Source organism: Lampris incognitus, chromosome 17, assembly GCF_029633865.1.
Source record: "Lampris incognitus isolate fLamInc1 chromosome 17, fLamInc1.hap2, whole genome shotgun sequence".
NCBI lineage: Eukaryota > Metazoa > Chordata > Actinopteri > Lampriformes > Lampridae > Lampris > Lampris incognitus.
The window spans coordinates 13,956,720-13,979,051 of record NC_079227.1 but is presented as its reverse complement, the minus strand read 5'-3'; the positions used below and the strand labels follow the sequence as shown (position 1 = coordinate 13,979,051).

Genomic DNA, 22,332 nt, shown 5'->3' with positions numbered 1-22,332 from the left:
TTAGCTAGGAGACTGATACTGTTCAAATGGAAGGAGGCTTCCCCTCCTACTTTCACACGTTGGATTGCAGAGGTTATGCAGTCATTGAAATTAGAAAAGATTAAATATACCATGAAATTCAACTCAACATGGAAGCCCTTTTTAGACTCGGTGGAGGAGTTAAGATGCTTGGTTGGTGGCTGGGGTTGATGGGCTTGCAATCTAGTTCTCAACCCTTTCGCTTCTGTTCTCCTTTTCCGTTTTGCTTGTTATGGCTGACTCACAAACTGCAACGTAATAACAGACACAACATCAGATTTAAGGTGCATTAAAGAAAAAGGTTTATTAACCAAAATAAATGAGCAGAAATCACACCAAACAAATGAACCGAAACATCAGGTTGCTGCTGTAGAGTGAGAGAGAACTGAACAAAAAGATCAACTTGTATAGACCCGCCCCCAGACCACACAGGTGATAAGCAATCAGTCTGGGGAAGGACGTGAAACAGAAAAATTAGTACAGAAAACAAAACAAGACATAATCCCATAGGAGTTATTCACTGTAACTAGGTGAGAGGGCATCGACGACTTCCTATGTTGTAGTTCTCGACCACTAGAGCCCAACGCATCAGCCTCTGGTTGTTGTACATGCGGTGTAAAAATACCAAGGGGTTATGGTCTGTATGAACAATAACAGGCCGTGGGGAAGAGCCCACATAGACGTGCTTCTTTTTTATTAGTTAATTTTTCTCTTTTTCTTTAGTTCGTTTAATTTATGCTTGTTACTTGTTTACTTTTTTATGGTTTACTTTAATTCATTTTATTTTGGGTCGGATACCAGGCGGGGTGGGAGTGTGGTGGGGGATAATGTATGGGTCTGTGGGCAGGGTGGTTGGGCAGTGGGTTGGGGTTGTAGTTCAGGAATCAGGAACAGTTTGTCGTTTCATTTCATGTCCAGAAGTACATGAAATGAAACGAAATATCGTTTCCCCCAGCAGTGCAATACAAAGACAAAAACACATGTCCAAAAACTACAAGAACTTCAAGAACACACATACTGACTAACACATGGTATATCTAAACTAACACGTATATCAAAACTAAAAAAAAAAAAACAAAAAAAAAAAATCACTGTCCCAGGGAATGAACGCCAGCCAGGATGACTGTCAGAATTGCCAGTCTGCAGTTGTGGGTGTATTTTGAAAATTGAGATTTTGTTTAAAAAAATTATTTCTACTTTTTACACAAAATCTCAACTCACAAATTCAATTTCTTGGACACAAGTGTTGCTTTTCTATTTCAAACACAATATCAAACAGGGTGGGTTTAGGTTTTATAGACAATAATGCATTTTATAAAACAAAAAAAATCATACTGGTGACATGCAAATGAATCAGGTTTCCTGGGAATAGCAAAATCGCATTGGAGCTGTACCATTTATTTGTCCTGGATTTGACATGAACAGGTTAGGATGATTTAATGAGTAGAGTAACTTTAATTCACTTGAAGAAATAATCACAAATTGAGTAGATACTTGATTAATATACACCAATTGGCATCTAATATATGTTCATTGTCAAGAACAGAATTTATGTTAAACTGAATGAATTAATTGCAGGCTCATCCTAATTAACTGTAAAATGTTCTACGTTCCAACAATTTGATATTCTGCATCCACTTTAGGCTCCACTTTGACCTTTCTGTAAGTCCAATGTACACAGATTCATATGATGATCTGATCATGGCACAGTGAACAATTTTGTTTCTACAAGCAGAGACAAGCAATCTCGTTTTGTTCTCTGTGATATGTCATGTGCTTCCTCAGACTGGTCTTTTGATTGAGACCTTTATTTAAGACTCCTCAAGGTTCTTTGTATGTATTCTCAAGTGTCTAGTCAGACATGATTTTCTGGCGAAAGCTTTACAACAGACATGGCAAATAAAAGGTTTCTCCCCTGTATGTGTTCTCATGTGTTTCACCATATCATCTCTTGCAGCAAAGCTCTTCCCACAGACAGAGCAAAAATAGGATCTCTCTCCTGTATGTACTCTCATGTGTCTCCGAATATTTGCTCTACTAGAAAACCCTTTGCCGCAGTCTGAGCAGCTAAAAGGTTTCTCCCCTGTATGTATTCTCATATGTGTTTGAAAACGAGTTTTTCGAGAAAACGCTTTACCACAGACTGAGCAACTAAAAGGTTTCTCTCCTGTATGTGTTCTCATGTGTCTCTCCATATCTCTTTTTTCAGAAAACCCTTTACCACAGTCTGAGCAGCTAAAAGGTTTCTCCCCTGTATGTCTTCTCATATGTGTGTACAAGTTATATGTTTGAGAAAATGCTTTACCGCAGATCGCGCAACTAAAGGGTTTCTCTCCTGTATGTATTCTCATGTGTCTCTGCACACGTCCTCTTTTAGAAAACCCTTTACCGCAGACACAGCAACTGAAAGTTTTCTTCTGAAGAGATCTCTGATGATTCTTTTCCGTGTTGTCTGTTGTGTCCAAACTTGACTGTGGCTCTCTAGTCATGCTATAACCATCATTACCATCTCCAGCCTCACTTTGACTGGAGTCTGAAGAAAGGGGCTGACCATAACTTATTTCTAAATCATCATCTTGATCACGGTTACTGACTAGTTTTGATAGTCCACATTTCTCTCCCTCAGGTTCAGTTTTCATCTCTTCGGTTAAGGTGCTGGCTGGGGGCTCCACCACTCTGTACTCCCCTGTTTGGCTTTGACGAAGCTGTATGGACAGAGGTTTCTCTTCATCATTTTCACTCTTCACAGAGACGATGGTGAATGGAAACTTGGTTATACAAGCCTCCTCTAGTCGCTGAAGCTGCTCTTCTTCCTGACTGGTCCAAAGTTCCTCCTCTTCATCTTTGATGCATGGGGGTTCTGCTGCCTCCTGGCCCCCACTGGGGCTCCATTCCTGCTTCACCAAGGGAACCTCCTTTTCAGAAGCCAAGAGCTGCTGGAGGTCTAGAGATGAGAGACAACATACATACGTTACCAAAAACTATTACCGTATGCTTTAAATTATGAGCCATGAAATACTAAGTGATGCCTGTTTTACTCAGAAACAACTACTTTGCATGTTAATCTAAACCTTTTTACAAAACCAAAAAAAACCCCTAATCTGTAGCATCGATACTTTGAGCACTTCTCTAAAGCAGGGACACTTTTTTCAATTTGGAGGATTTAGAGTTGTTGAGTAGAAATCAACAGTCCCACTAATTTGAATAGAATAGTGTTCAGTTTTATCAAATAGACTGAAGACTGCACCCGGTTCTGACCATGAAACAGGTAAGTCCTCCTCTCTGTAGACATTTAATCAGGGAATAGCTTAATATCCTAAAGCCTCTTGGTGCTATAGGTTCTCCAGTTACTGTGTCTCTCACATGGGCTCCTGCTCTGGAGCTCTGAAGAAGAAGAGGAACAGAGGCACTTTGAAAGACAAGAGGGCAGGTCAAAGTTTGACTATGGATCATCCTTTCGTTTGGATGGGTAAACAACTTTAGGGTGGTAGGGTCTTGGTGGGTCTGATTGCATGTTGATGTTGAATAAATATCCTACAGTAAAAAGTTGCATATTTCCAAAATGAATAAAGTGCATATCCAAATTTATAAAACTTGACCCGCACAAAATCCTGTACACTTTACCTCTATAAATACTGAATTATCTTCAAATTGTGCACACGTGCACAGGCCTCTCATCTCATCTTGTTACTTACCAAATGTAGCCATAAACGGTTGTTGACACACTCATTTTGGATATTCAAATAAATATTAATAACCTACATTTTTTTGAAAACTCGTTCTTGAGCAAATTAGCCACATCCAAACAGAAATCTACAAAAACACACCAAGTACTCAAAGATGTCATTAATAAATTGTTAAAAAATGAACAGACACATCGAGTGTCATCTTATCAAAATTTAATTTACATACCACATATCATATTTAAATGCTTCTGAACTGTGACAACTTTCATGGGGCCAGGGTCAGTCATCCATCCCACTCTCAAGACAAAGCATCAAGCCTTTTTTTTCTGTGCCACAGTGTGCAGCAAAGCACATGCACCAATGTTGTGAAACGCTTTTTGTGTGGAATAAAGCAAAATGCCACCCGTTGTGGAAGGAAAATTGCTCTCATTGTGACATGTTATGTAATCCATATATAGTTCATGATCAGTGCAAGCATACAGTTGTGTAATCCATATGTACTAATTTAATTATTATAAGCATATAGTCATGTATGTTAAAGTAAATAATTAATATAGTCATTTATGTTAAAGTAAGTAACCAAGTATTCTTATTTTAGCTGTATGGCAACTGTAAACATAATGGTGACAACAAAGGGCAATTAAGCTGTACCTTTAAAAAGAAGTAAGGCACCATTAAGGTTCTGGACATGAGAAAACTAACCAACTATGATCACTAGATGGCAGTATAACGGAACGTGAAATAATGTCCTGACAGAAAACAATGGTGTATAGAGGGCCATGGTGGGAACCTGAGTTTAAGCTCCACATAGGGAGTTACAGGTACAGCATAAAAGAGTGTGCTTTCAGAAGGTGCTTCAGCTCCTCCCGTGACCAGCTCGGATTGTTGTACTTGATTTGGGTAACACTTTATTTTAGGGGGTCGGAAATTACCTAGTAATTTTCTAGTAATAAGGTGATAGTTTTTACAGGTAATTTTACAGCTAAACCTAACCCTAAACTCTAACCCAAGTTACAAGGTAATCTCAAGCTTATTTCTAAGAAATTACGTGATAATTACCACCTTATTACTATTTCTGACCCCCTAAAATAAAGTGTAACCTTGATTTGTGCTAATGCAATAAACCTATTTACATCAGACCTGAAGGTATTGGACATTGAGTGTTTGAAACTGATTAGTGTATAGAGAAGTAATTCTCCCACATTAAATTTGGCAAGCCAGCAAGGAGGAGCTCGAGGAAGCTGGATACTTGGACAGAGCTGTTGCTTCTTGGATCAACAGTGGCCACAAAACAAGGTAAGCAGAACCTTTTTAAGAAATCTGCATCAATCGGTCGCATCCGAGAGCAACGTGTATCCACCCGGGGCCAATGCAGTACTTCATTTGTTTGGGGATCGTTTCTCTTCAGAACTGACAGAGTCCACCCGAACAGGCTGGGTAGCCGAATGCTAGCGGCCAACCTGCAGCACGCTGTACATCCTCACTTCCCTCCTGGAATCTCCGTTTCTGTCTATGGAGGCACCCCACAGTACTGTTTTGTCTGCTGCAACCCACAGTGCTGTTTTGTCTGCTAGCTCCTCTCACTGGCCTCATCTGTAATTAACCCTCTAACTGGGAGTATTCCCCATACAGACTATCATTTGGCACCGGGCCTCTCATCCACCCGACATATTACGACGTGAACGGCATGTAGACCACAGTGTGCTAACCCCGCTAGTTAAATCAGCTGTTTATACGCACACGACCTGTCATAAGTTGTGCCCTCTACAATATCCGATCTATGGTCAATGACTTCATCACAGAGCACAAACTGGACCATATACATCTCATGGAAACCTGGCAGTCACAGAATGACTTTCTACAGTTAAATTCAGCAACCGCACCAGAATTTGTTTACATATGCAAACCTCGGTCTTTGGGCAGAGGAGGCAGAACTATTGCAATAGTATAAAACTAACGCCAATCTCTACCTGATCAATCTCCCTTTGAACTGCTGGCTGTAAAGCTCTATGGACAGAGTTGCACATAGGTGCGTGGGCGCGCATGCGTGGTCAGAATAAATGATGTGCACCAGATAACACGAAAAGAGGCGTTTTTGCGTACCAACATTTTTGGGACACAATTACTGAAACAACAGGATTTTGTCCATATATCACTGGTTTCATTTCATTTCATGTACGCAAGTGCATGAAGTTAAATGACAAATAAAATGTTCCTGATTCCTTGTAAGAAAGTCATTATGACAAATGTGTCAATTTTAATAATCAGTTGTTAATCATGCAACTTTTAGCCTTCACTCTTGATTAAGTGGAGTCAGATCAGGCTCTCTGGACCGCAAATGCTGACCAATCAGAATCCTTCTAGGTAGCACAGTCACGTCACGAGCGGGTACAGAGATACAGCCCTCTGCTCTGTCTCCCACTCCACAATTACAGGCAATGACTAAAGTTAGCTAACAAAACATGTGAATTGTGAAAGAAGCTCCGATAAATAGTTTAAGTAAGTTTTGGTATCACATATTGTAAAAATAATTATTTCCCCCCGATACTGCTGCAACGTTGCAGCAATGAACAGATTTGTGATCTTAGTGAATGTTTTTGTTTTTGTTTTGTTGTTGCTCTAAACTAGCTAGTTAACGTTATCTAGCTAGCTGATGCTGGTTTGACATTGGCTATACTGGTGCAACGTGCAAGGGGCATTCATTCATTCATACCGTCTTACATTGACGAGTAAATACACTGATATTCACCTTTCCTCCCAGACTTACAAAATAGTTGCATTGAGTCAAAAGACCTTTCAAAAGACAGCATAATTTTAGCGTTTTTCAACTTGGCCTCAAGACATGCAAGACCTCCAGTTTTGGCAACGCACCACTTATGAACATCCTCCAGAAATATGAGGCGGGTTTGTCTGTTGACAGAGACTACATTGTAAGAGAATGGGTGCATTTCAAGCAAGCAAGAAAACGTTTGGCAGCCTCCTCTGTGTAGGACTTGGCCCACACAGTGAAGATAAGTAATCTAGATAATTACTCCAACATTCATAAAGTCCTATTGTTGTCCCTTACACTGCCCTTGAGCAGTGCTGCATGTGAGAGGGTATTTTCACAGCTTGATATAATAAAAAGCAAGTACAGATCCTGCCTGTCGAACTCTCACCTCTCATCCCTGATGCACATCCACTTGTCTTAGATGACAACAGAGACTTTTGACCTGAAGCCAGTTGTTGACTTATGGATACAAACAGCTAATTGTAGACTCAACCAGGGAAAAAGAAGTAGGCCTACATCTTCATCTGCCATGTTTGAAAGAGAGGGAGACAGTGAGGACAGCAGTCAGAAGGGTAGTGAGGACAACAGCTTGTAGGATAACCGTGCCGTGTAAAGAGTACCAAGCAATATCTTCAGGTGCTCCCTTGAGAACGAGACCAAAAAAAGTTATGTGCATCCCTGTCTATGGACCTACACCCATCATTATTGCTGCTGTGTACAGACCACCTAAGGCATTGAATATTTCTATCACTGAACTCTCGACAGTTATAACCACACTTTGTGCGATGTCTCCAAATATAATCCTAATGGGGGATTTAAAAGTTCATTTTGATAACATTGACAACATAGGTGGCTAGGGCTTCCTCCTATGATGCACAAAAAGTTTGTAACTCCATTTCCCGTCACATCCGCTTACTGGTCTCCATTAGAGAATTCAAAACCGCTCTTAAAACCCACCCCTTTTTAAACTAGCATACTCACTTTAACTGCATCAAATTAACCTTTCCTTAACTCCTGCTGATGTATGCTCTATTGTTTATTGTGTTTTATTGTTGATAGCACTAATGTTTTTTATCGCTTTACTGTATTTGATGTAAGGTGACCTCCAGTGTCATGAAATGTGCCTTTAAGTATGATGTTTGTTGTTGTTGTTGTTGTTGTTACTTAGCCTCCCCTCCAAAGAATCTAAATTTGGTAAGGGAAAGAGTCTGCTGTAATGTTGTGTGCATGGGTGTTAGTATGAATTTATGTGCAAATGTGTGAAAGTTAAAATGACCGAGTGGGTTCTTAATGTCTTGATTGTGTGTTGGTTTATTGTTTGTATTGCATTCACTGAAGGATTGACTCATTTGGTGTTGATGCATTACAGGCAGTAAGACTAAAGGCAGAAAGAGAGAGAACAATATGGGATATTTTTAGTGTGTGTGAAGTCCTGTGGATACCATTCTTCCTGTAAGCATAACTGGAAGAGGTCTGAACAGGCAGGCAAAAGAGATAAAAAACCCCCTGTGGATACCACTTCCTGTCTGTAAAGAGTGGGAAGGTCTACACGGGCAAGAGGTTTTAGCCAGAAAAATTCCTGCGGATATCACTTCTTTTCCTGTAATTGTGCAATGACAAGAAGACCTGAATGGGCAGGTAGTTATTAAGTAAAATAAGCTTGCTAGGGGGCCTAAGGGATGGCAAACTAATGAAAGACTTGCTAAGGGGCCTACGGGATGGCAACACTGGCCAGAGTCTGAGATAATGCTCAGAATAGTATGAATGTGCTAGCAATTGTGTGGATGGAAAGTGGGTCTTATGTGTTGAATCAGTTGAGTAACTGGATCTTTGAGAGAGAAAAGTGGGAAAAAGCGTCAGCCTTTATTTGGAGTCATAGTACAGAAATAACAGCAAATGAAAGGGAAGATTTTGGAATAGGAGGAATCTTAATCACAAGAGTAAGGGTTGAATTTAAATTAGATGTGGAAGTGGTGTTGGAAACACCACAGAAAAAGAAATACAAATAGAAGAAAAGGTGAACTTGATGAAATCATTGATGTGATAAGGATTTGTGTCACAGAAAGGAACAGATTTTATTGGAAAAAGGATACCCCAATAAATTTTCATTTTATTCAGATATCATATCCCTAGTGCCATTTAAACTGTTCAGAAAAACTAAATCCCAAAAGTGTATAGCAAGGTGGATAGGTGGAGGGTGTCCACATTGTAGAATAAAGTATGTGAGTTGCTTGATAAATGGCAGAGGAAATAAAAATTAAAAAGCAAATTCATTTGAGCATAAAAATATTGTTATCCACTTTTGCCATTGGGTTTGTGGTAGTGCGGATTTCTACGATTAGGTGGATAATTGATCATAGATGGGATGCAGAAACTCAGGGGATTAGAACTGTAGGTGCAACAGGGTAATCAAATCAGTCTCATAAATGTATTAATAATTAATTTTGCTTGTCCAATATTTATAATTGAACCATTCAAATTGATGGAATAATCAATGCTGCACCAATTGGAGTACTTTACTTGGCAGAGGAAGGCTTCAATAAATACTGTCACAAAACAGGCAGGAGAACTTCTTACTTCGGTAAAAACAATTTATTGGAACCATCAATCAGAAGAGGAAATCGACTAATGCTAACCAACACTAATTTTAAACTAATGCTAATCAGGTACATTTAATAACAAGCAGCAATGTAATGATTAAGGCAAAAGGGTGATATGAGGTAGTGAGGCTATGCGAATAGTGTTTGTATGGATTGGAGCAATACCGTCAGGAGCTATGCTCCTGGTAGGGTCACCCATGGTGGTAAGGTCAAGGGGGAGGTCCCTGACAAAGCAATCCAACCAAAACCTCAATGGTGCAACAGGCATCACAACTGCTGGAAAAGCGGATGAAGGCTGCAGCAGAATTGGGCCCCCAGTCATCTTTGACTTCATGGCACTGGATCCTGACCTACATCAATCAAGGACTGTGTGGTGGCTGTCTGTGCACCAGTCTCCCCACGTCAAACAAAGTCATGCACAGGTGTCCTCCATAAAAGGAATCCACCCTAACATCCCGGATTAAGTCCTACTGCAACCGGCAAGTGGCAATGGGGTCAAGATTGTAAAATCTGGAAGCCCCTAGTCATAAACTGGCACATCAGTCAGTGGGTGCTAGATTCAGTTGCTAGGCTCTTGGAACGAGGTAGAAAGAGTCCTTCAGTAGCTGCACCCACGACTGAGCAGCCCTCTTTAGGATCCACTCTGCTCACCCAACCTGGGGATGGGGCTAGAAAAGGTGCCCTAAAAACAGCCTGCCTCAAACCTCCTGACTGGATTACCGCATCCAGAGGGATCACCACATGTGGTCAGACACATGAACTTTGGAGCTTGAAATGTGCACACACTGATGGATAGTGCAACCAGTGACAGACTGGAGAGGAGAACCACGATCATCACTAGAGTACTGAAGAGATGCCGGATTGACATAGCTGCCCTTTCTGAACCCCGATGGGTAGATGAAGGACAACTGAGGGAGGAGAAGAGTGGCTACACTTTCTTCTGGAAAGGAAAAGCTGCTGATGAACGCAGGATTCATGGTGTTGGATTGGCCATCAGGAACCAGATCGTCAGCCATCTGTCTGAACTTCCTGTGGGGATCAGTGAGCGTCTCATTACCATCTGTCTAGTGCTTGCCCACAATCAGATGGCAACAGTTGTGAGTGCCTATGCCCCTACGCTGAAGAGGAAGTAAACATTACCTTCTATGCCTGCTTAGATGAGACACTGTCAGGAATCCTTAAAGATGATAAGATTATTCTCCAAGGAGACTCAACATCAGTGTCGAGATGGATCAACACCTCTGGAAGGGCACCACAGGAAAGGAAGGCATTGGGGACATCAACTCCATCAATGGAGTTTTGCTTCTTAGCAAATGTGCTCAGTACAACCTCACCATTACTAACACTCTGTTTCGCCAGAAAAACAAATTTAAGGAATCTTGGACAAACCCCCACTCCAAACAGTGGCACCTCCTTGACCATGTCATTGTACAAACCAGGGACTGCTGTGTCATGAGCATCACGAGGGCCATGATTGATGCAGATGACTGCTGGATAGGACAGATAATCGGCTCATCCACTCCACGATATCCATTAAATTCAAGAGGAAGTGGAGGGTTCAAAAGAAGCAGATCCAGCTAAGACTGAACCTGAAAGCCTGAATGAAACTGCCACACAGCAATGACTTCAGTCCTCTCTTGGGGAAACCCCCCAAAAGAAATATCCGGATGACATTGAGAAGCACTGGAGCCTGCTCAAATCCACCAACCGACACCTGCAAAAGCACCCTTGGGTAGAAGTCCAAAAAAAGACAGGACTGATTTGATGAGAATGACACAAAGATAAAGTAGCTCATCTCCAAGAAAAAGAAAGCCTTTCGTGCCTAGCAAAATGATGTAACCTGCAAGGTTAAAAGAGTGGCTCACTCCAGAGCCAAGGCAGACATCCAGAGTTGGGTGAGGGAGCTTGAGAATGCTTAGTGGACAGTAAAAACTTCGGAAATCCAGCGACTGGCAGACTCAGGTGACACCAGAGGCATTTTCAGCACTACTAAGGCCATATATGGTCCAAGCAACCATGGCTTAAACCCCCTGTGCTCAAAGGATGGGCAGGAGCTGCTGAAGGACAATCAGTCAGTCCATTAATGCCCGATGGAAGGCGCACTTCCAGGAACTCAACCACAACAGCACAGCTGAAGCAGACACTGCCAGCCACATTCCCCGGAGTCCCTTCAGAGAAGACATTGGGGACCTCCCACCATGACAGAGGCTCATAATTCCATCAGAAGTCTTAAGAACAACAAGGCCGCCGGTCCAGATGGGATCCCAGCTGAGATCTTAAAGGAAGGTTGACCATAGCGCCTGTACCACATCCATGCCCTGCTCCTCAAGGTCTGGGAAAAGAAGAACTTTCCTCAGAGCTCAGGGATGCTCCAATAGTGGCCATAGTCAAGAAACGGGACAAGGCAGAGTGTGGACACTACAGGGGCATCTCACTTCTGTCAACAACAGGCAAAGTCCACGCTCACGTCTGTGCAAATTACTGCTACCACTGGCTGAGGAAGTATTCCCAGAATCTCAGTAAGGCTTCCGCCCATCCAGAGGTACAGCAGACATGATATTTACAGCATGCCAACTCCAGCAAAAATGCTGTGAACAAAGGCAGCCTTTGTACTTGGCTTTCATAGACCTGATAAAGGTCTTTGACTTAGTAGACCGACAGGCTCTTTGCAGCATACTATCAAGATATGGCTGCCCTGAAAAATACATCAGAATATTGAGGCTTCTACATGTTAGTCACAGTTCTCAGCCACAGCAGCTCTGAGTCAAAGCCCTTCACTGTGGAAACAGGGGTTAAAGAGGGATGCATTATTGCACCCACCCTGTTTGCCATCTTTATGGCTGCCATACTCCATCTCATTGGCGAAAAGCTGCCACAGGGGATCCCGATCCTATACAGAACTGATGGCAGGCTCTTCAACCTTAATAGGTTCAAGGTCAAGAGCAATGTCCGCAACACCATCAAGACAAAAGCACATCCAAAAACTACAAGAACACACATACCCAAACTAACACATACAAAAAAAACACTGTCCAAGGGAACGAACGCCAGCCAGGATCACTATCGGAACTGCCGGTCTGCATGGGTTAGCAGTTAGCTTAGCCCGCCCCACTTCCATGTCCTGTCAGACCGCCCGAGGTGTTGGTCTGTGGGCCCACCGGACAAAGCAGATCAAACTCTCCCTGTCAATCCAGCACCAGCTCCCCCAGCCAGACACCCTCGACACACCTCCCCGTACTCCTCACGATGACATCAAAAACACCACAGTCAATGCCAGGTGAGACCGTCGCCAGACCGCCCTCGGTGATATCAACACTGCCAGTCTGCATGGGCTAACAGTTAGCTTAGCCTGCCCCGCTCTCCCAGCCGATCCAGCGCCAGCTCTCCCAGCCATCAAACGAAGACATGGATAAAGACACTGCATGGACGGTGTGGGTGAGGTCACCGCAAATGTGAATTTGCGCTGGCATCTTCCGACACCGGCATTGGGCGAGGCTGCAGCAAATGCGAATTCGCAGTCATCTTCCCACACCAGAAGCGGAGGTTAGATTGATTAGATCGTCCCTGCATGCTTCATAGTCTTTGTGTATTTGATATTCATTGAACATAGGGTTGGGCATCGTTTGGATTTTAACGATTCTGATTCCGATTCCCATTCTGCTTTTTGATTCCGGTTATTAATGGTTATCGATTCCGGTTCTTTGAGAGGCAGGGTCAAAACAGGTCACATGCTTCTTTCACAGAAGAAAAATTTACAAATTTATGTGTTGTACTGCTGTGGGCTGGGGGAAATGGAATTTTGTTTCATTTCATGTATGCAAGTGCATCAATAGACATTAATATCATGTCATAAGTCAAGACATCTATATAGGACCACAGGGAGCGGCACCTGCAATAACCTTGCCGCCTCCGATGCAACAGTGGTTCCGAGTTCAGAACACCACACTCCCCATGTGACATTATTGACAGCAAAGTGCCATGAATCACATGACTTCGAGTAGCCCTGCAGGCGCAAGAGTGGATACCAACAACAAACAAATATATCCATCTCTCTCTCGACAAACAATTTATTGGATATTGATCAAGGCATATGATGAGGGTCTAGCAGAAAGGGTCCTATTAGATGAAAGAACACCGATTCACATGCCTACCATATTAGAACATTACATTCTACTTCAACAGGTTCCAGAGTACATGTGGTCAAAACACAAAACTGATGGGTGTGTTAAATCAGCACAGCCAGTGCGCATTGAATTAAAAAGGAGTCAACCTACAACACAAAAGGCAATATCTCCTCAGGCAACAGGCAATCGAAGGTATTAGGCCCACAATTGAAGACCTGTTACAAGCTGGTGTATTAATAAAAACCATGCAACAACCCCAATTTTTCCAGTTAAAAAGCCACACTCAAATAAAAATAATTATCATTTAGTACACAATTTGAGAACTATTAACGCCATCATTGACGTGGAAACACCAACTGTTCCAGACCTGCATGTTGCTTTCCAACATTCCACCAGATACACAGTGGTACACAGTAATTGACCTATGGTCTGCCTTTGTTAGTGGACCATTGCCCACTGACTCGCAGTACCTCTTTGCATTCACATACCAAGGTCAACAATATACATATACTGGAATGCGACAGGGTTATTGTGAAAGTCCTTCAGTGTTTAACAGGGTGTTAATAATAATAATAATAATAATAATAACTTCATTTATAAAGCACTTTTCTTTTCGGATTTTTCCCCATTTTTCTCCCCAATTGTACCCAGCCAATTACTCCACTCTTCCAAGCCATCCTGGTTGCTGCTCCACCCACTCTGCCGATCTGGGAAGGGCTGCAGACTACCACATGCCTCCTTCGATACATGTGGAGTCACCAGCCGCTTCTTTTCACCTGATAGCGAGGAGTTTCGCCAGGGGGATGTAGCGCATGGGAGGATCACGCTATTCCCCCCAGTTCCCCCTTCCCCTTGAACAGGTGCCCCAACTGACCAGAGGAGGAGCTAGTGCAGCGACCAGGACACATACCCACATCCGGCTTTCCGCCTGTACACATGGCCAATTGTGCCAGTAGGGACGCCTGACCAAGCCGGAGGTAACATGGGGATTCGAACCGACGATCTCTGTGTTGGTAGGTAACAGAATAGACCGCTATGCTACCCGGACGCCCCATAAAGCACTTTTCTAAAAAAAAATTTACAAAGTGCTTTACAAAGAATTAAAACCAGACAAGGCAAAAAGTAAAAACAGTATGAATAAATAAAAACAAATATCAAACATTTGTAAAAGCTTTCATCAAAAGAAAAGTTTTAAGACAAGATTTAAAAGAAGTTAGAGACTTGGTTAGTCTTAGTTTGACAGGAAGAGTGTTCCATAGTGTGGGGGCTCTAACAGCAAAAGCCCGATCACTCTTTGTGACAAACTGAGACCTAGGATGACCAGCAGGGCTCCATCTGTGGATTTTAATTGTTTGAACATATCTAGCATCTTGATTCAAGATGTGGATGACTTGTTGATTTGTATGCCCATGAAGGAGCAGTGTGAGGCAGACTCAGTTGCTGTATTTGCTTACTTTGTGAAGTTCATTGGTCTGTCCTAGAAAAAACCCCCAAAAAACTAGTGTTCTCCAGTTCAGAGAAATAGTCTACATTTGATTTTTGATTATTGCCAACATGTCTGGTTACAGACGCCGTTTCAGACACACCATTACTACCACCAAGGTGTTGCAATATTTACAGGCGTTGGAGAGCGGCCATTTTAAATTGTTTGAAAAATAGTATTAAATGTTGTTAAAATTTTAATTTTGGAGTCAGTTTCTTAACAGACATACTAACATATGTAATGCATTACTATCTCAATTAGGTATTTATCTTGACAGAATATAGAGTTTAAAAACCGTGGCGGTCAAAATGACCGCTCATCGTCCGGGTAGCATAGCGGTCTATTCCATTGCCTAACAACACGGGGATCGTCAGTTCGAATCCCCGTGTTACCTCCGGCTTGGTCGGGCATCCCTACATGCACAATTTGGCTGTGTCTGCGGGCGGGAAGCCGGATGTGGGTACGTGTCCTGGTCGCTGCACTACTGCCCCCCTCTGGTTAGTCGGGGCGCCTGTTCCAGGGGGGAGGGGGAACTGGGGGGGAATAGTGTGATCCTCCCATGCACTAGGTCCCCATGGTGAAACTCCTCACTGTCAGGTGAAAAGAAGCGGCTGGTGACTCCACATGTATGGGAGAAGACATGTGGTAGTCTGCAGCCTTCCCGGATCAGCAGAGGGGGTGGAGCAGTGACCGGGATGGCTCGGAAGAGTGGGGTAATATGCCAAGTACAACTGACAATTGGGGAGAAAAATGGGGGGTTAAAAAAAAAAAAAAAGACCGCCCATGGTCGTTCTGGCAGTTTTTAAGTTCCGGTCGTTGTTTGGGACTGTTTCAATATTTACTTTCAGTTCTTTTTTTACATTTCACGTTTTATAGGCCTTGTTACGTTTGTTAGATTAGCAATATGTGTTTTCCGTTTTGTTTTTCAGGCAATATTTTCAGTTTTTCAATTTTGCTATTCAAGTTCGACCATGTCTCTCTGAAGTTTAAATTGTTTAAAAATGGTATTATAGTTGTTAAAATGTTAATTTTGGTGTCAGTCATTTCCTAACAGACATACTAACATATGCAAAGCATTAATATCTCAATTGGGTATTTATCTTGACAGAATATAGAGTTTAAAAACTGGCCGTCAATTTGACTGCCCGTGGTCATTTTAGGTAGGAGTGGTCATTCTAGTGTTAAGAAACAGGTTATGTATTTTAACACAACATCAAACTATATCGATATAAACGGTATTTTCTCATCCTATATCTTGTTTGAAAATATATCGATATAACGTAAAAAGTCGATGTATCACCCAGCCCCAGTTGATAGGCAGTAATGAACATCACATTCACAGCCCTATGGATTTTGTGGATAAGGTGAGGGACATCATTATGGAGGGGGATGACACAATGGTCTCTTACGATGTTACGTCTCTCTTCTCGTGTGTGTTGATGAAGCAGTGGAGGTAGTCTTTATGAAATTACGAAATGACCCCACTCTTAGCAATAGGACCACCCTTAACACTGACCAAGTGTGTCTGCTCCTGAAGCTGCGTCTTAAGTCCACGTACTTCACATACAGGGAGCAGTATTAGAGGCAGAGGCATGGGTGTGCTATGGGTTCCCGAGTTTCACCAATAGTGGCCAACTTGTATGTGGAAGAAGTGGAAAAGAGGGCTCTGATATCCTATCCAGGGGCACCACCTAGCCATTGGTTCAGATTTGTGGACAACACCTGGGTTCAAATTAAATCTCAAGATGTACCACATTTCACCGACCACATTAACTCTGTGGACAACCACATCAAGTTCACCAGAGAGGATGTGAAAAATGACAGGTCACTTCTCAGACTGTGAATTTGCAATTGGTGATGGGGGACATTTGATTGATGATATTTACCATAAACCAACACATACTGATCAGTACTTAAGGTTTGACTTTCATCATCCACTGGAGCACAAACTAGGAGTCATCAGGATGCTATACCATGGAGCTGACAATGTCCCCACCGACACAGTGGCAGGGAAAGGGGAGAAATCTCATATTTAACAGAACCTGATAAATGTGGTTATCCTGCCGGTCCGTGGTGGTGTAGCGATCTAAGCATCGGCTTTGTGTCAATGCGATTGCCCACTGGGGACCGAGGTTCGCGCCCCGGTCTCGTCAGATCTGACTATGGCCGGACTTGATGAAGCAGCAATAATTGGCAATGCTGTCTTTGGGAGGGGGACGGAGTTGGCTTGTGTTCGTCACATGAATGCGTCTCTGTGTGTGTCTGAAAAAGCAGTGGTTCGGCCTGGATTCGCCTTGTCACGAAAGTGGGGAGGCGTCTCCTTCGAGACTGCTGGCTGGAGAGATGCAGTTGGCGAACGCATGCAGTATGGGGGGGGGGTGTTTGAACTAAAATAAGGATCAATTGGCCACTAAATTGGGAGAAAAAGGTAAAAATCAGAAATATATATAAAAAAAAATGGTTATCCTAAATGGACATTTGTCAAAACCAAGAAGACACCCAAACAACATACCAGCCGATTGAAGAGAGGAGAAGAACAGCAGCTTCCTAACATAAACCGGTGTTTTAAAAAAAAATTTTTTTTTGAGATACTTTATTGATCCCTGTGGGGAAATTATACTCCGCATTTAACCCATCCTAGCTGTGTAGCAAGGGGCAGTGGGCAGCCACCATGCAGCACCCAGGGACCAACGCCAGTTCATCATGCCAAGCCTCGGTCAAGGGCACAGACAGGAATAACAACCCTAACATACATCCATCCATTATCCAAACCACTTATCCTGCTCTCAGGGTCGTGGGGATGCTGGAGCCTATCCCAGCAGTCATTGGGCGGCAGGCGGGGAGACACCCTGGACAGGCCACCAGGCTATCACAGGGCCTCACGTCTTTTTGATGGTGGGGAAAACCGGAGCACCTGGAGAAAACCCACCGCAGACACAGGAAGAACATGCAAACTCCTCACAGAGAATGACCTGGGATGACCCCTAAGGTTGGACAACCTCGGGGTTTGAACCTAGGACTTTCTTGCTTTGAGGCGACAGTGCTAACCACTGTGCCGCACACTGTTGTTTATAATTGTTTATATTTTATTGTTGTTTATATATATATATATATATATATATATATATATATATATATATATATATATATATATATATATATATATATATAGTTGTTTATATTTATTGTTTATAAGGGTGGGGATACCTGCAGTCAGCCCAGACTGAAGAGGCCACCCAGATGAGCGACAAAACTGGTGATTCTGTATGTGGTGGGAGTATCGGAATAGTTGAGATGCGTATTTTCCAAACATTGCATCTCAGTTGCTTTCAAACTCCAAAAGACAATGCGCCAGAAATTGGTCCACCCTAAGGACTGGGTCCCCTGGCACAAACAGAGCAATATAGTGTACGCTGTTAAATGCCAGTAGGATTGCCGTGACTTGTACATTGGAGAAACTAAACAGACCCTGGCCAAGAGGATGGCACAACACAGAAGAACTAACGTGTCAGGCCAGGACTCCACATTCCACCCATCTACAGGCCAGTGGCCACTCTTTCAAGGATAAGGATGTGCACATCCTTGATAGGGAGGAACACTGGTTTGAACAGGGAGTCATTAATTATTATTATCTAAATGTACCAGACCATATTTTAACATGTGAAAGAAAACTAATATGAAGCACTGATAGTTACAACTTATTCATTCATTGTGTATTATTGTCTTTATGCATGTTCAATAATCCAGGTTAAGGAAATCAAAGAAAGTTGAATTAGTTCATCTGGACACAACATTTATTGAGAAAAACATTTCATCACTCATCCAAGTGACCTCTTCAGTCTCAACTTACTGCAGGTATTCCCACCTTTATAAACAATACTGCATAATGACCGAAAACAACGATCGGTTTGAGCGTACGATCCCCAATCCTCTGTGAATAGTACACGTTGCCATTATAACACCAGTTAATGGTCACGGCAACCGATTGTTGTTTTCAGTCATTATGCTACTTCATCATCTCCATTTATGATATCACTTATGACAGTCAGTTGAGACTGAAGAGGTCACTTAGATGAGTGATGAAACGTTTCTCTCCCAATAAACGTTGTGTCCAGATGAACCAATTCAACTGTCTTCGATCTCCAAAATTGTCTGCATTCCAAAAACAAACCATTTCTATTGGCTTGGTGTTACTTCTCCGCACATAAGTGTTATTTAGAATAAAAAAGAAATAAAATAATTCTACGTTCTTTGATTGCAGGTTTAATAATACTAATCTGTCCTTGGTGATTAAATTGTTTCACAATAAAGGCTTTCTCTTTAACTCTGAAGAATTGTTATCTCATTACAACAAACCAGTTACTCCAGTTTTTAGTTACTCCCGTTGCTTCGTTAATGTCAGTGAAAAGCGGTACTTTTTCAGTCATTTTAAAGAATTTTTGACCCAGCTGAATCTCCAGTTGGAAGGATATGCTTTACTCGTCTTCATGATCACACAACTTTCCCAACCTCTCTCAGAGAAAGACTTATCCTAATGGTACAATGATCTGTATTATGTTAAAATAACTTTCTTTTTTTATATATAAAAAGTAAGCATTCAGGAATGCAAGTTGGCAGATATATTATGGGAAATTCAGCTTATTATTAAACTTTATACTATTTGCCTTACACCTCTCCAGCAAATAACCTGATTTTAAACAGTCGATATGACAAAAGAAACAATATTTGAATTCCAGAGAGGTGATGAGGTCCTCCCTCCATTGGTCCTCAATGACCCACCAGAGGCTTCACTTTCTGCACCAGATTAAAAAGTTTGGTGTACCTGGGGAGGCAATGCTGCACTTTTACAGGGCTACTGTGGAGTGTCCTCGCCTTCTCAGCCACAAAACGGCCCTTGAGAGGGGACAATTGGAAGGAGAGGTACGGTCTGCGGTAAGGCTCTGATCTTCCCTCTGTCTGCTCCATATATGCTACACGTATCAGACGCAAGGCGCGCGAGGTGATGGCGGACCCTCTCACCACGCTAATTCTCTCTTCTAACCCCTCCGCGCGGAAAGGAGTTTCTAGAGTCTTGAGCGTAGAACATCTCACCTCAGGAACGGCACATACCCTGAGGCTGTTCGACACGTTGTTCGAACTCTGACGCACAAGCACTCGTAGCAGCAGAGCAAGCACTGACCAACAAGCACTTCAAAAGTAGATACAGGTAGCAGCACAAAGCAGCAAGAACTTTAAAACGAATGTAGCGGCACAAACCACTTCAGGACTTTTTATTCAGGACTTTTTATATTATGAACTTATTTTTGTACGTTTGAATGTACCAATGTGATAACCGTTTTCGCTGTTCTTTTTATCTACTTTAATAAGGGGTGCTTTGTCTGTTTTAAGAGTTGCACTGAGGCACATTCCTATCATCTGTAAAGTACTGAATCATGGATCTTATCTCGTTTGCGCAAAAAATGTAAAGCTTTCCTCCAACACTAATGTCTTTCGTTGAAATGAAAACAGTTCAGATTTGCAATCTAAACATGACTGCACCCTTCCTCAACTTGAAGGTAGAGGAAGAGTTGGCTTCAACACGTGCACAATGTTTTCATCCAACCCCAGCAAACATTGTACTAAATAAATGACATCGATTATGTGAATAAGAATAATTTAAACGTTTTACTTGTACATACCTAATCCGTTAATCTGTATTCCAGATTTATAAATAGCGTCCAGTTTCTTCCTTTGCAGATCGTTTTCCTTCTTTAGACGTGAAATCTCCTCCTCGTACTCCGCAATCCTTTTCTCAAACTCCCCAAATATTTCACTGATCGAATGATCAATAAGCGATCTCAGTGGTGTGACAAAATACATTTTCAGGCAGTAATAATTTCACAGGTCTTGTTTACTGGGCTCTGACTAAATCACTATTACGTTGCCTGTTTATCAGCTGGGCTCTGACTTTACTTCCGGGGCAGGGGGCGGTGTTCTTCGCATATTCGAGTTGGCAAAGATCTTTACACCGGATGCCCTTCCTGATGCAACCCTTCCCATTATCCAGGCTTGGGACCGGCCAGAGCCGCTCTGGGACCGGCACTAGGAAGGCACTGGCTTGTGCGTCCCCAGTGGCTGGTCTTGTTCTTCTTCCTTTTGTTCTTTGTTTGTTAGGGTTTTTCTTTCTTCTTCTTCTTGGGATTGGCGATTTGCTACCGACCGGAGCGTTAACATGAACGCCTCCCACTGCTATTGGAACCTATTTTTCTGGACTTGCCTACAAACCCTCGGTTACACTATTATATAAACGCAATGTTAGATTCTTTTTAGATGTCTCGCAGGTTTAGAAAAATCCAAATCAAATTATCGCTGATAAATCACAATTTCCAGTGGGATACCTTATTTTTTTATTTTATATTAAGCGTGGCGTGGAGTTGAGTTTTAGTTTTGTATGTCCCAGTCTCATCGTGCTTATTAAGCATCCTTCTTTTCTTTTCTTTCCGGTGGCTCTCCCCATGCTTATCAACCTTTGTATTCAATATAAGTGTATTCCTTTTGTCTTTTTGTCCCGTTTTCCTGCCACTCTTTCTTGATTTTACTCATAAAGTACCCGATTTCTGCTTTGCCGATTGGAACTGCCAGTACAACACAATCTGATTTCAGAGCTTATTTTTCAAGTTGGTCCACCTTCTCCTTTCCCTCTATACCTACATGAGCTGGCACCCATGAAAACTGAATGTCTATCCCTAACCTAATCAGTCCATATGATGTTTGTAAAGTTTCTGAAAGAAAGTGTTCACTCTGATGTACCCTGCTGGACCCATCTGTAAACATCGGGATATATATGAATTAGATTGTTTTCAAAATGTTCTTCACAAACTCCACTTTTTCAATTGTGTTACGTTGGTGAGTGAATCACAGGAGACGAACGAACTGTTATGTATCTCTATTTAGCAACACGTAGCTTCCATCCAACTTTCTGTCTTCGCTCTGCGTGTTCTTGTTCTCCTTCTGTCCAGCAGCTGTCCCTCTCCGCCCTCCATCGTCTCACGCTCTGCTTGTTCTTGTTCTTGTTCTGTACAGCAGTCCCTCTCCGCCATCGATCGTCTCACAGTGCCACTCAGTGGCGATGGTATGTAGGGTCCACAGACACAACAAATTTCTTTTTTTTCTTTTTTTTTTTAACTTAATACAATTGCCCAAGCTTGAGGGAGGGTCCATGGCAGTACAGTTTATAATGTTCCAAGTAAGGCTGATGTGTCAGTCCTGTATCCAACTATCCTTTACCACTGTATTGCTATAAATGAAGGTTTTTTTTATTTATCTTATTAATCTTCTAATATGGGTTCATCTGTTTTATTTTATTTTTGTATTTTTTTTGAGGATGGCAGTTTTGTTGGGGAAGAGGGGTCAGACATGTTTGTTTTGTTTTTTCCTTTTACTCAAAAAACAACAACAAAAAAAAGAAAAAAAAGGGGATCAGTGATTATCCTAGGAGTTTAGTGCCAACATGGAAACTAATGTGAAGGAACACCAGTGTTTGGGCCCAAAAGGTACTCTTCTTATTGACCACCGTGCTCATTCTAATTCAACATGCTATAACGGCATACAATAATGTAAAGGGATATTTTTAACCTTATACTGTAACATTATCAAGCTAAAGTTCTTGTGA

At 42.1% G+C, this 22,332-nt stretch overlaps 1 protein-coding gene across 1 annotated transcript; it reads right to left on the bottom strand.

Annotated features, from left to right (window-relative positions):
* Positions 1 to 304: 304 nt before the first annotated feature.
* LOC130127303 (zinc finger and SCAN domain-containing protein 2-like) lies at positions 305 to 20,599 on the bottom strand. The gene is made up of 2 exons (XM_056296904.1): positions 20,360 to 20,599; positions 305 to 2,962 (listed from the first exon to the last, which is right to left on the bottom strand). The coding sequence occupies exons 1-2, from the start codon at positions 20,538 to 20,540 to the stop codon at positions 1,830 to 1,832; spliced, it is 1,314 nt and encodes a 437-aa protein (XP_056152879.1). The 5' UTR covers positions 20,541 to 20,599; the 3' UTR covers positions 305 to 1,829.
* Positions 20,600 to 22,332: the final 1,733 nt, after the last annotated feature.